Source organism: Mustelus asterias, chromosome 14 (assembly GCF_964213995.1).
Source record: "Mustelus asterias chromosome 14, sMusAst1.hap1.1, whole genome shotgun sequence".
NCBI classification, from domain to species: domain Eukaryota; kingdom Metazoa; phylum Chordata; class Chondrichthyes; order Carcharhiniformes; family Triakidae; genus Mustelus; species Mustelus asterias.
The window spans coordinates 24673431-24686277 of record NC_135814.1 but is presented as its reverse complement, the minus strand read 5'-3'; the positions used below and the strand labels follow the sequence as shown (position 1 = coordinate 24686277).

Below are 12847 nucleotides of genomic sequence, written 5' to 3'. Positions count from 1 at the left end.
CAGTATAAGTCCTAATTGCGGATGCAAAACCTGCCATTATAATAAAAACGGAGGCAGTGCAGACATTAAGTGTTACAGCCTAATTTGTGAGACTACTGAAAAGGTAGCGCAGATGAATATTTCATTACATTAATTACTGAAGACAACTCCTTCCTGCCAGCCACAGATGTGTGTGTACTGTAGCTAGCAACAGCCACTGCTTAACACAACAACGTGCAACAAATCCCCTCATACACGTACACATAAATAGAGACACACACGCACGCACACACACAGGCATATGTACACACACACACTCACACACAAGTTTCAAAGGTGTTGGAGGACAGGAGAAGTGAGTCGATGCTGCATATTGTTTGAGCAAGTCCAAATGTGCTCTCTGTATAAACGTCAAGGAATGTTATTTTTTTTCTGAACCAAATGCAAGGGAGGGCTTGACACTCTGACTAATCTGCTGAAAGCAAATTCTGCTGGATTAGCGAGACTGTTGGATACTAGAATCAGGGTATAGAAAATGGTACAAAGGTTGGATTCAGTTCGGTTGCATCTTCAAGAGTCGTTAAGTTGACAAGGGCCATCTGAACTAGTCGCATCTGCGCTGCCTTTTTTTCTGTTTTGTTATCCCAGCAACAAATAAGACTCCTTATTCAGGTAAACTTGCTTTCCTCTTCCCCAACCAATGCTTGGTTTCTGCGCGTACCAGAGACTTGAATTTCAATTGTGTCACCTCTCTCTTTGATCATTTGCTTTACTGTGTTTAATTAATAAAGAATCCCAATCAATTAAAAAAAAAGTATATATTCTATCCATTATCAAATGAAAGGAAATGTGAAAGACAACGTATGCTTCATAAAGGGGACATCCTTGGGAAAAGTATTTTTTTCAAACCATCCAATCATTCCCTGCAGGGAAACTGGGTGGAATGGCTTGGGAATTGCAAACACATTAAACAACAAGGAGTTAAAAACAAAAATGGACTAGACTGCATGAAAAATACTATTTCAAAGGAATGGAGGAACAACCTCCTTTATTTAAAAGATCATCAGCAAGGACAGTTCGAAGCTAGGATGCTGCACTGAACTTTGCCCGCGAGTATACAGCCACAGGTGGGTATATCCCCAGATTAAAGGGGCGCATGTACCCAGGCTGTTTATTGCACAAGTGGCTACCTGTATCCGAGAACAACTGGATTCCAGAGCCAGGCCTCTGCAATTACAGGGCCGTTTATGTGTAAACTTTAAATTGCATGTGGAGGCACAGAAGGGCTCAAAAGAGCAGGAGCTAATCTTTCTTTACATTTGCCACTTACTCTCTGAGGAAGTGTTGGTCAGCACCGCAGTTTAACAGCATAAAATACTGTGACTAGATGCACTTATAAAGAGTTTATTACACAGTGAGCCTTTAAGTTTCACGAATTCTAATGCATTCATATTATCATCATTAATTTCAATCTTTACAAAACATATCAGTGCTTCAGAACCATTTTTTAATCTTGCCGGCATCAACATAGTTGTCCATTGTGACACATAGCCCTGTGTTTTATTTACATTTTAGTTTTCAAATGAAGTTTCGACAAAGTTTCGGGAGGTTCAATCAACCAGGGTTTTTTTTTGGAAAGAAAAACAGTTCAATTCGCGACACAGTGATTTTCTCATCTATGTTATTCCAGGGAGGCATTGAGTCATATCAAGATACTTCCCCGAGGGACTGAGGAAAGGACAGCAATGGAGCCACCCTCTGTCATAACTTCATGCATCTTAAATGACACCACCATAAGAAGTGGCTCAGGACAAAACACTGACCATCCTGGTCATAGCCCTGGTGCATGTTTTAATTAGTGGGGGAAAGGGGATAGGAGTGAAACTTAGCGAAAAGGGGGAAAAAATTAACAACAAAAATGTCAGTTTTAAAATGAAGTTTAGATCAAAGTACAGGAAGAATTGAAATTCATGTTAATACATAAATGGCTTGGATTCTAGATGTCATGATATCTCAATCTGCTGATCTGCTATTGATTGTTCACTCTGCCAATGACCTTGCCAGAAGTGCTCTTCCACCTAACAATCAAATACACAGTGCCGTATGTCACCATTATAGCTCAAAACTAGTGTTTCACTACAAGGCCCTGGGCGGGAGATAGCTGCAGCAGCTCACTGCACTGGCAGCACTTGCTCTGTCAATTTCCATTTTTCATCCAAAATAGTTTTGCCAACTATATATATATATATATTTATACACACAGACATATTCACAGACACACAAGCACACATATATGTAAAGCGTATGGTTGCTTCCACAACAACATGGTTGAATTCAATGTTACACCTTATTTTATGTTATTATTATTTCGAATATGTTGTTTTATGGTTATCTATTTTGCTCCTGAACTGTTCCCTCTGGTTCCGGGAATGTGTTGGAAAACGCCCTGTGCAAGCTGTCACTTTATGGAAAGAATCGCAATTCAGTAATTTTATGCACTGGTTGATACGACACATTTTCGAAAGCCTTCTCTCTATCCAGAGTGCGACATCCAGAAGTGGCATTTTCTGCCCTTGATTGGCCATTAACTATCTGCCGGATGGTCCGCAATTGGCTTATTTCCAAGGGTGTGCCTGCATTCCTCCCACATTCTTACCTTTCCAAAACTAGTTTCTGCTTTTCTTTCTCTCTTTCCATTCTGATTTACTATTGCCTTGTCCGGTGGCTATTCACCTTGCCCTGAGGTTAGCTTCCTCACTCCGCACTCTGTCCCTGTGTCCTTTCTTCCCCAAAGGGAACAGATAAATGACCTGAGCCCAAGCCTTTCTGGACGAGTCACTGGGGGTTGTGCAAAAAAAAGCGGCACAAACCTGTCCCAAACCCTCCCGGTGTCTGTGCTACACGTCCCAGGCAATCTCTCTCGCATTCGCCCATCTTGCACGGTGGAGGGATTGCCTAAACTCATGATCCCCCTCCTTGTGCAGTGACCCTTAACCAGCACACACCGCTTCACCGCTTCACCGGAGCCAGAGCCAGCCTAACTTTAGTTTTGAGAAATGTTTGTTTCCAAGTGTCCACTGGAAATTGATTACACCCTTCCAGCGAGCCCTGCAAGGAACGCGCGATGCCTACAATGAAACTGTCCTATCTTCACTTTCAGCTTCCTTTCATCTCTTTGTGACCTGACTTTAAAGAGGAGATGGGCAGTTCAGCAGAGTGGGATATCACCTTAGAAGGAAGTTTGATCGCTATCATCCAATCATCCGACTCTTGTGGCAAGGGAGCTCGCAGTTTACCAGCGACTCTTAACAACATAGCAAAACACCTTTCATATTCGCACTCTGTTCATGCCCTTCGTTTATCACACTGCCAAGTAGCTCCAGCACTGACATATTTATTTAACTCACTAAGTTCCACGAACGAAGTTCACGAGTGACATTTGATTATATATATTAAAATAAACATCTGAAACATTGCTGCCTTTAATTATCTTCTGGTGGCTTCCACCCGCTTTGGTGGCCAGAGTCAGTGGCAGCTCGCAAGAGCCCAGGGATGTCCTCAAACGGTTAAAATGCCCGTAAAGCGCCTCTGTCGAGGTCCGGCATCACATATGGCCGGGAGAAAATTATCCCAGCACCCCGCCTCGCACAGAAACCTCTTTCGCCATCATGCTTGCGACCTCAGACTTCAGTACACTAAAGTGTTCGTTGAAGGCGTTGCGAAAAAAGTGGGGGGTGGAGAGAGAGAGAGAGAGATAACAGCAAAGAAAGAGTAATTACCCCCCCCCCCAACTCTCTGAAACCGAAATCAGATAAACGCCCCACACGTAAGTTACATGAAAACTACACACCGCCCTTGGAAAGTATTCCAAAACTAAACTTGTATTGGGAAGCTGCCCTCAGCATTTACAAGGGACGAAGATAAATAATGCATGACCGATAGTTCCCTAAAAAACTCGGTATTTTTTTAAAGAGTAATTTAATTTTACTTCCCCCCCCCCCCCCCGGAAAATGACATTCTTCTCGTTAATTTCACCAAGCCAACTAATTGCTGATAATTGTCCTTTATTGGTTCAGTCCAAAATCTCTGGGTGCCTGAAAAATTTCGTGATGGTTCATTTGGAACGGAAAAGGCTGCTGCACTTTTAAGATTCGAAGATAAAGGTGGTCACTAAACTACAGCTGTCAACCTCACCGTCTAAATGGCTCTAAGATGCCTTGAACTTGGGTGACATGGCAGGGCTGGTCTAGCGGAATGTCGTGTAAAGTGGATTCGTGCTAGGCTGCATTACTATCTTCGTATTTAATTGTTTATTTAAATAAAGAGAGAAAAGATCTGAAATGCATTTGATCTGTTGAAACTAAAATAGAAACCGGTTCGAATATCCCTCCAAACGTCTGGGCGCTGGGAACAAAATCGAGACCACTGTCGCTAGTTTATTTGTTGGTGAATTGCGGTGCTGCACCGCACAACAAAATGTTCGTGCATCAGGCATTTTCAGGATGTACACCTGACCTCGGGCACGGCAGACTTGGGAGTGGAATTTGATCCCCCTTTTTTAGACAGTCCTGCTCAAGTGCTGCAGCGAGTGGCCAAGAATAGTACCGGCATGCCATCCTGTAACATTATCTGTCTATCAAGCAGGCCAAGGCTACAACGGACAGGGGAAGAGTTGCTAGCCATGTAAGGTTGTAAACCAGGGGAAGCCCAGTGAGCTCTCAAAAACACCTAAGCTATTTTCCTCGACATCAAACCCTCCTCTCCTTTCTCTCTCTCTCCCTCTCTCACCCTCTCACTCTTCCTTTTCATCTTGTTCTTGATGCCGAATGCAAATTTTAGCCTGCTGGCGGTGAAAGGGCTGAATTGTGATTAAGAAGAAGCTCTTTCTTTGTTCTCCCCTCAGGGGATGTTTACTGGGAGAGACACGGCGGATCAGATATGAAAGGCATTCAGGTCACCATTGATGTGAGTGAAAGTGAAATCATACCTAAGGCATTTAGAAGACCGCAGAGTCAGAGTTCAGCTAACGGTGCCTCTCCTCTGCATTTTTCCCGTTAGGCAGAACTCTCAGACAACAAAATAAATAACTCTTCCCACAACAACATACTTCCTTTTCATTTCAAAGTTTTTTGTGGGGAAAAAAAGCATGTAAAACATTACACTTTCTGCTAACATATTCATATATTGTTGCTTATATATATATGTTAGTTTGTGTTTTAAAATCCTGTTTATTTTTTTCTACTGAGCCCGCATGCATCTGCTCAAACATCAGCAATTAAGTGTCGGGAGATCTTTATTAATTAGGTTACACGCTTAAAGCAAAAAATGCATTCTCTCTTTTTTTCCAACAGTAATATCACAGCAGCCAGCCTGACTCGATCCCTCTCCCCAACCCCTCCCCGCTATTTTTTTTTTAAAAGCCAACTAAAAGCCCATCAGAAAAGGTGTCTGTTTTAGACGCACAGACAATTGGACCCTTGTGGGATTGTGGACTGAATAGTACAGTGGACACCCTAGCACTATTGACGTTATAAACATGTAAATGAAACACATTAGCCCTGACAATCAGTTGTCTGTGATCACTGCAAACCTGCTCCTCTCCCTCTCTCTGTGCTTTGATGACAAGGCGCAAAACAGCATGTACCTTGGGAAGCCGCTTCCTGGGAAAGGAGCGGAAAAAAAAATACCCAGGCAAGCTTGAGAGAGAGAAGGGGAAAAAAGAAATGTAGAAAGCTCTCTCTTCTTTTCCCCTTCAATGGAAGTGCACCTACACTGCCAGGGCGAATGACAACAGGGTAAACTGTTTGGACTGAAAAGAATCTGCCTTCGTTAAATCTTGAAAGCAATGTTGTTATAAATGAATTACTGCTTTTTTCCTCCTCTACCTTCAGCGGTTTGAGCGCAGAGACAAAACTCACTACTCACAGCATCTAATTCTTTACCCTTAACCCATTCCTCCAAAGTACCTTTATTGACAATGATCAATACGCTCTAACAGGAGGGAGAGATCCTTTACTAATGTGTTCACAGCTGATGATGGATAGCTACTGGTCTGAGGTAAGTGGGGGGGGGGGGGGGGGAATAAATCTTCGCAATTCTAATGAATTATTTTACTACCTGCTGAGAAAAAAAAGTAAATTGGGAGAGTTGATGTACCTGCTTTTGCACTTTTATCCCAGATAATATAAAATGTAGTATACATTATCAAAGTCACCCTCCCCCCCATACATTTGCTCACCAGGCTAAGCTGCAAATGGCAACGAAGTGTAGCTTTTACAGTTAGCTGTTACTTGCAACACCTGATGAAAGTATTGCAACAGTGTTTGAGCGCTGTTGGTAGAAGGTTTACAAGGCTTCTTGAGCTAAGTTTATTTTCTTGATGTCTGGAGACACTTTCCCCACTTCTACTCCACCCTCTCTCTTTCACCTCTTATTTTTCGATGTTAAGTTTTTTTTTAAACTTCAGGCTGGGCGGATTCACGAAACCGGGACTGAGACATACACTGGGTCAGTCGACCATGATGATAGGCTCGCGGCTTAACGTCGCTCAACAGAAACAGCAGTGTCGGCCCACAACAGTTAATCCCATGATAGTTTCATTTTTTCTCTCTCCCTCTCCTTCAAAAGCCAGAAAGCGCTGGATCGATACTTTAAACAGTTAGGTTGCACCGAATTAGGTAATTAAAATAAAATACTGCATTTGATTTACTTAAATTGGGAGGGGTGTGTGTTGTCAATTTCATACACCCCTCACAATTCATAACCACTTCAAAACAATGTCCAAACTTTTCTTTAAAAAAATTCTCAAGAAGTGAAGTTTAAGTTGCCTTTCGCCGAAACTGCTCCTGACCCAACTTTTTTTTAGCAGTTTAAAGGCTTTTTTTTTGCAGAAGTGACCACCAGATCGACTGATGGGACACCAGAAAACAAAAAAAAATAAAACGACCAGAACACTTAACGTGGGCGGCGAAACAGGCGACACACTCTTAAATGATTAAACATTGCAGACACTATTCCTGTAATGAACAAAGGGGCTCTCTCAGCAGAACGCTGGCATTCCCAGGGAATGTCATAAACAGGACCTGTAATGTGTATGTGTTAGGGTGTCGACGGGGTTGGGGGTTGGGGGGGGGGGGGGAGGGAGAAGGGGCTATGTCAAAAATATCACGCAAAGGGTTAACCAAAACAACAACAATGGGGAGACTGCTTTCTCTCCTGCACTGAGCAAATGCACCCGGAACAACGGTAAGTCGGCTACTAGTTGTGAAATTGCTACATGCACATCAATTTCACTTGCTAAAAAGAAGTTTGATTTCCTTTGATCTAACTGGAAATCAAAGTTACCCAAAGTATAAATTATTAAGTAAGCGCAGGTCTCCCGAGCCTTGAAACAAAACACTTAAAGTAAAAGTGTTTCAAAGTTACAGATGAGTCAGTAATCATCTGACTTGGGTTGTGACTGAAACTGACACTGCTTTTTGTTCGATTTTTTTTCTCTCTCTTGGTATTTTTTCACTCCCCTCCTGCCTGATCGCATACAGTTACTCGCAAACCCCAGCATCTCTCCCAGCCCCTTTTTTCTTTCCTGCAATACATATCGCACTGATAACATCTTCAAATGCTGCTATCAGCGGATGCACAAGCAAGGAGCTGACATCTTTTCCATGACTCCAGGAGAAGGCTGAAGCGCGCGGGTGGGGATTGGGGGGGGGGGGGCGGGGGGAGGTGAGAGAGAAGATTTTTTTTAAAAAACCTTCTCCTGCAGTGATAAATGCAGGCGATTCCCTCGGGGAAAGGCATTTGGATGTGTGCATGACACGGGGGAAATGAAAAGCGCCTTTTACCTGCAGTTACCTCCCCCCCAACCACCACCCACCCCAACTACCCACCAGAACAGAGAGGGGAAAAGGGAGAGGATGTGCATTAAAGTGTAAAAGAAAATAACCTCGTTAAAATAACCAGAAAACAAGACACTGGTGAAAACTTGGAAGTCACGTTAGAGGATCCAGCCAGTGATCTTCAAGGCACGCTGGTTTAAAAAGAGCCCCTACCTTATTTGTCTTTTCCTAACACTGATTTCTAATCTCATGTTCCCATGTTTTATGAACACACACACACACACAGATACAAAAGGGGAAAGAAGGGAAAAGCCACTCTAATCAATGTCTTGACACCAGCAACGTGCTTTTGGAGTACTTAGAAAGGAAGGTAAAGAGAGAGAGAGTGAGAGAAAGGAATCAGCTTCAAGCATTGATATAACAACAAAAAGGAGAAAATCAATAAGTTTAATCTGCTAAAGGAGGAAAAAAAAACCAGACTGCGTACAGTGGACAAGGTAACATTCACACATACACACACTAACACACCGTCTTCTCGTCCAGTCGCTATAGACTGTAACCACTTGAAATAGGAACTCCCGATTCCTCGCCTCTGTGTTATTTTTGCTATTGTTACGGACACTTTATTTATTGATCGGGCTAAACGTATCAAGGTGGGGGAGGGAGGGAGGGGGGGGGGGGGGGTTATGGGGGCGGTAGTGGTGAAGAAGGCACACAAGATGAAATGAACGTTAACACAAAATGTCGAGCTGGCGGCATTAACATTTGAGCCAGTGCGAAGTGCAAACATGAATAATAAACCCATCAACAAAGCCTTGATCCCGCAACACACAGACTAATGCGAGGGGCGAGCAACACACACACACACAACACACAAAAAAGACCTAGGTACCATTATTCCGATCCCGTTATCACCCCTCCCTTCCCCTTTCCCGCACCTCAGATCAAAACAAAATCTAAAGAAATGAGAGAGATCTGCTCCTATTTTTTTTTATAAAAAGAAGAAATCTGTCTGACCCGCTTTTCATTCCCTTATAAAGGGTCACATTTTTTTTTATAAATAAAAAGTTGCAATCATCATTGCGAGAGAGAGAAAGCAAACGGAATCGACAGCAAGTATGAAGACAGCGAAGAAACATATGTATGTAAGGTGTGCTGGGGTTGAAGCTAAAGTCTTGCCAAAGTCTGGCACACCCTTATTTTCCCAATCGAAAAGAGTTTAGATAAATGAACGATCGCTTGGAAAACAAACAAAAGAAACAACATAACGGTTTTTTTCCCCTCTCTCCTGTAGGCAAATCAAGGTATTGGAGAGTAAGAGCGAGAGAGAGAGAGTCAGGAGTAACTTTCACACAACATAACACTTTCACTGGGGGAGGGGAGGGGAGCGCTTTTCAATTCAAGTCAATCAACATTACAGAATAGGGGAGGCAGAGGGGGGGGGGGGGTAATTAAAAAAAAACAGCCGCTGTTAATAATCTGAGGCTAACTTTGTGCGGGAGACGCTGGCATTAAAGGAAAGGTGCTCTCTCCTACCGTTTTTCCTCCTGGGGTTGGCTTGTTTTCGCCTCTTACACCTGGGGCCATCCGCCATGATCTGCTGCTTCATTGATAAGAGTCTCTGATCAGATTCCAAGACTCGGCATCGGTTCGTTCACCAAACCTCCCCCCTCTACTACCCCCGCCGGCTCTTTTCACGACGCTTTACGGTCCTTCGGGGAGAGAGAGAGAGAGGGAGAGAAAATAGAGGGAGCGTTTACAAAAACATACACGCCAACAATGTGTTTTACGGTACTCATTTAAATACTGCCCGCGAAATAAAGCAAGAGCTCCGGCCAGCGGACTTGGGCAGCACCATCCCACTGAGACACCTCTGTCAGCAACACCCTCCATCCCCAAATCTTCCCAAAATTGGGGGCCTCAGCTGGGAAAGCAAAAAAACCTGCCACTGTCCAAACATATAAAGACAGTGAAATCCCTTTTTGTTTAACCTCTTATTTGAAAACAAAAAAAAACAGAAACATTGCTGCCTTTGTTTTATTTTCCAGAGGCTCTGGTTTTCTTGTTGACTTTTTTAAAAACTCTTTTGTTTGACAGCGAGAGCGGAGGCGAACGAGCGAGATATCTCTGGACTTACTGAAAGGGCAAGGGAGAGAGGTGGGGGGAAAAAAGGGCGACAGGGGGGTCGATGGCACCACCGCTCGTTGGATGCCAGGAAGCGGCACTGAACTGCTTCGCGGGACTTGAGAAATGTTTGCTTTTTTCACACATGCATCCCTCCCGACTGCAGGCAACGGGTAATCGTTAAACTACATCAGCCGCCTGCCACTGAGGCGCTGGGAGGCAAAACTAACGGTACCGGCTGAGATCAGCCTCTCTCTATCAATCTATGCATTTCCGCCCTTTCTGGAATTTACACTTTTGCTTCTTATTTACTTTAACAACAAAACCCCCACCCCCAACCACCAGATATTACCAATCCCCACCCCACACACAACACACAACCCAAAGCATCAAACACCCCGCGATGATTAAAGGTGATTCCGGCTCATGTGGGCAATGACATGAAGGTGGTAATCCCCCCCCCCAAATTTACAGATGTCCCTTTCTTTCTTTTTATTGTAAAGGAGGCACACACGCGCACACACACACAAATTCACGCCAGGCAAATGATGGCAGGAAACGTATGATCATTTAAAAAAAAATAAAACGTTTTGTTGTGAGTTCGAACTGAAACGAAACTGACAAATGGGCGGCGGGGCTTGGGGAGGGGGGGGGGGGTGAGAAATCCAGGCACTGTTCCAAAAAAAGGTTCGCATCAAACGATCAGCGCACAGAAACTGTATGTTAAATGGGCTGATATATATCCCAGTGCTTAGTAGATATGAAAATCCGACCGGAGTCCACACTAATTAAAACACACACACACATACACACACACATACAGCAACAAAGACCCAAGGATCACTCAAAAAAATGGCCAGCCCGACTTAGCTTATGTAATAATAAAGTCACACAAGCCACCAAGCATGTCATAGTGAAAGATGCCATCAGTGTGCCATCAGACAACAACTGCACTTTCTTTTTTACTTATTCGAGTGAACGGGGTTGAGGGGGGTGGGGAATAAACAATTAAGGCTATTCCTACTCATTTTAAACACCACCATCCGATTCCCGAGTCCTGATCAGAACTGACGTTAGTCACTACTAAACCCCCCCACAACTTTCACTTTTGCCATCATAAACCGATTTCTTTTTTGGGGTTACCCGCCCCTGAAGTTTGTTGGGGTCCCCCCTCCTCCCCCCCCCCCCCCTCTCATCACCACCACACGCCCCTTAATGTGGGGAGCAGGGAACACACACACTAAAAGTGAAAAGAAGCGCTCTGTATAGTTGAAAAATGATTCAAAGTTTGGGTAAGAAACAGTTATTCACAGCGAGAAAGGGGGATCCGGACTCTCTCGTTCGGTTGCAAATTACAAAACGTGGCTTTTTTTTCTTTTTTAAAAAAAAGTAATAATCTTCTCCAATGATGATAATAAAAAATTCTATCGATCCTGTTCAATCCATCCATTTGCGTCGGAGCTACAGTGAGAAAGGGGTGAACGCACTGCAAAGCCTCGCACTGTCTCAGTAGGTTAACGGTTCCCTTTCCTTATTAAAAAAATAACAGAGGCAAAAAAACTCTTACAAAACGAGAAACACACACGCGTGCTGGAGTGGGGAGGGGAGGGGGGGGACCCCACTTGCAATTTTCCGCAATGGTCCACATCAGTTGACGAACATGCTTTATTTCACCTTATTTTTCCCTTACACCTGGACATCAGGTACTTTCACAAAGTTTTCCACCCCGAATATTAGCCAAGGGATGGGTGAGATTCCAGCCTCCCCTTCCACCAACCCACCAGCAATCCCACCCCTCCAAAAAAAAAGTTTATTCCCTCGCACGCAAAATCCATATGTGTAAAATAAAGCGAGAGAGAGAGAGAGAGATAAATGTATAAAATACCTGTTCTGTCCTGGCTGTGTTGTGAGATCGGCAGCGTGGAGCATTGAAGAAGAAGGCGAGGGCTTTCTTTTTTGTTTAGTTGGGGATCTTTAAAGGGGGAAAAAAGGGAAAAGTGGGTGGGTGGGTGGAAGAAAAAAGAAACCTTGAAAGTCTTGAGGAAGGACCGTTATTCCTGCTGTGCAGGTTAGGACTGATCGCTCCGTTGTCTCCCACACCAGGAAACACAACCTGTGGACGGACTGACGTGTTCCGCTCGCTGGAATGACATTTTTTTGTAAAGATAGTCCCCGAAGTGCAGACCCAGAAACGCACGCCACCTATCTTCGCGGGAAGGGATAATTGAAGATCCGTAAACGTGATCATCGGTAGATGTGACGTTCTGGAACATTTTTCTTCTTTTTTTCCTCTCTTCCCCCCCCCCCCCCCCCCCCCCGCCCAACTCCGCCACCACCCCCCCTCTTCCTCTCTCTCTCTTGCTGTGTCCAGTCCTAATCTGGGTTGAATTACCTTTCAGTTCACAGTCACCAGCAGAAGGACAGGGCAGGCTGGTGGACAGCAGCAGGGAGATGTCCCAATCCCTCGCTCCACCAACAATTGCACCATCCTCACAATGTTGGATGTGCCCGAAAAGTCCTGATCGCACAAGCTGCTCACTTGTGTGTGTGTGTATGTTTCTTTTTTTTTGTTTGTTGTTGTTGCTGCTGTTTCCAGCCCTTTGCAACTCTTACACAAGAGAGGCAGTGGGATAAGCCGGATGCATCGCTATGCAGACAAGGAAGGGGTTCTGCCGCTCGGACCCGTCCCGCTGCCTTTTATATATATATATCCCTCAGTGACATTTATTCAGTTCACACAAAAAAGTTTGGAAGCCCGTTGCGGTTCGTGGGACCAGTCTTCTCATTCCCCCTCCCCAGCTGAAAACCTCCACATCGATTCGAGACTATCCCTGAGCCCGAACGGCTCGCACTCACTGGAAACTTAAACCCTATTCAGAAACTTTGATGTTTTGTTTTTTTTTGCC

At 44.2% G+C, this 12847-nt stretch overlaps 1 protein-coding gene across 4 annotated transcripts in view; it reads right to left on the bottom strand.

The window, feature by feature from the left end:
• Positions 1–12494, bottom strand: part of zeb2b (zinc finger E-box binding homeobox 2b) — a 134985-nt gene extending 122491 nt beyond the window's left edge. The window contains exons 1-3 of one of the 4 annotated variants that reach the window (XM_078228006.1): positions 12334–12494; positions 11827–11913; positions 9354–9529 (exon numbers count right to left, since the gene is read on the bottom strand). In XM_078228006.1, coding sequence (XP_078084132.1) covers positions 9354–9426 — 73 coding nt within the window. In that variant the 5' untranslated portion in view covers positions 9427–9529; positions 11827–11913; positions 12334–12494. The other 3 variants (XM_078228005.1, XR_013499502.1, XM_078228004.1) reach the window with 3 other exon arrangements.
• Positions 12495–12847: the final 353 nt, after the last annotated feature.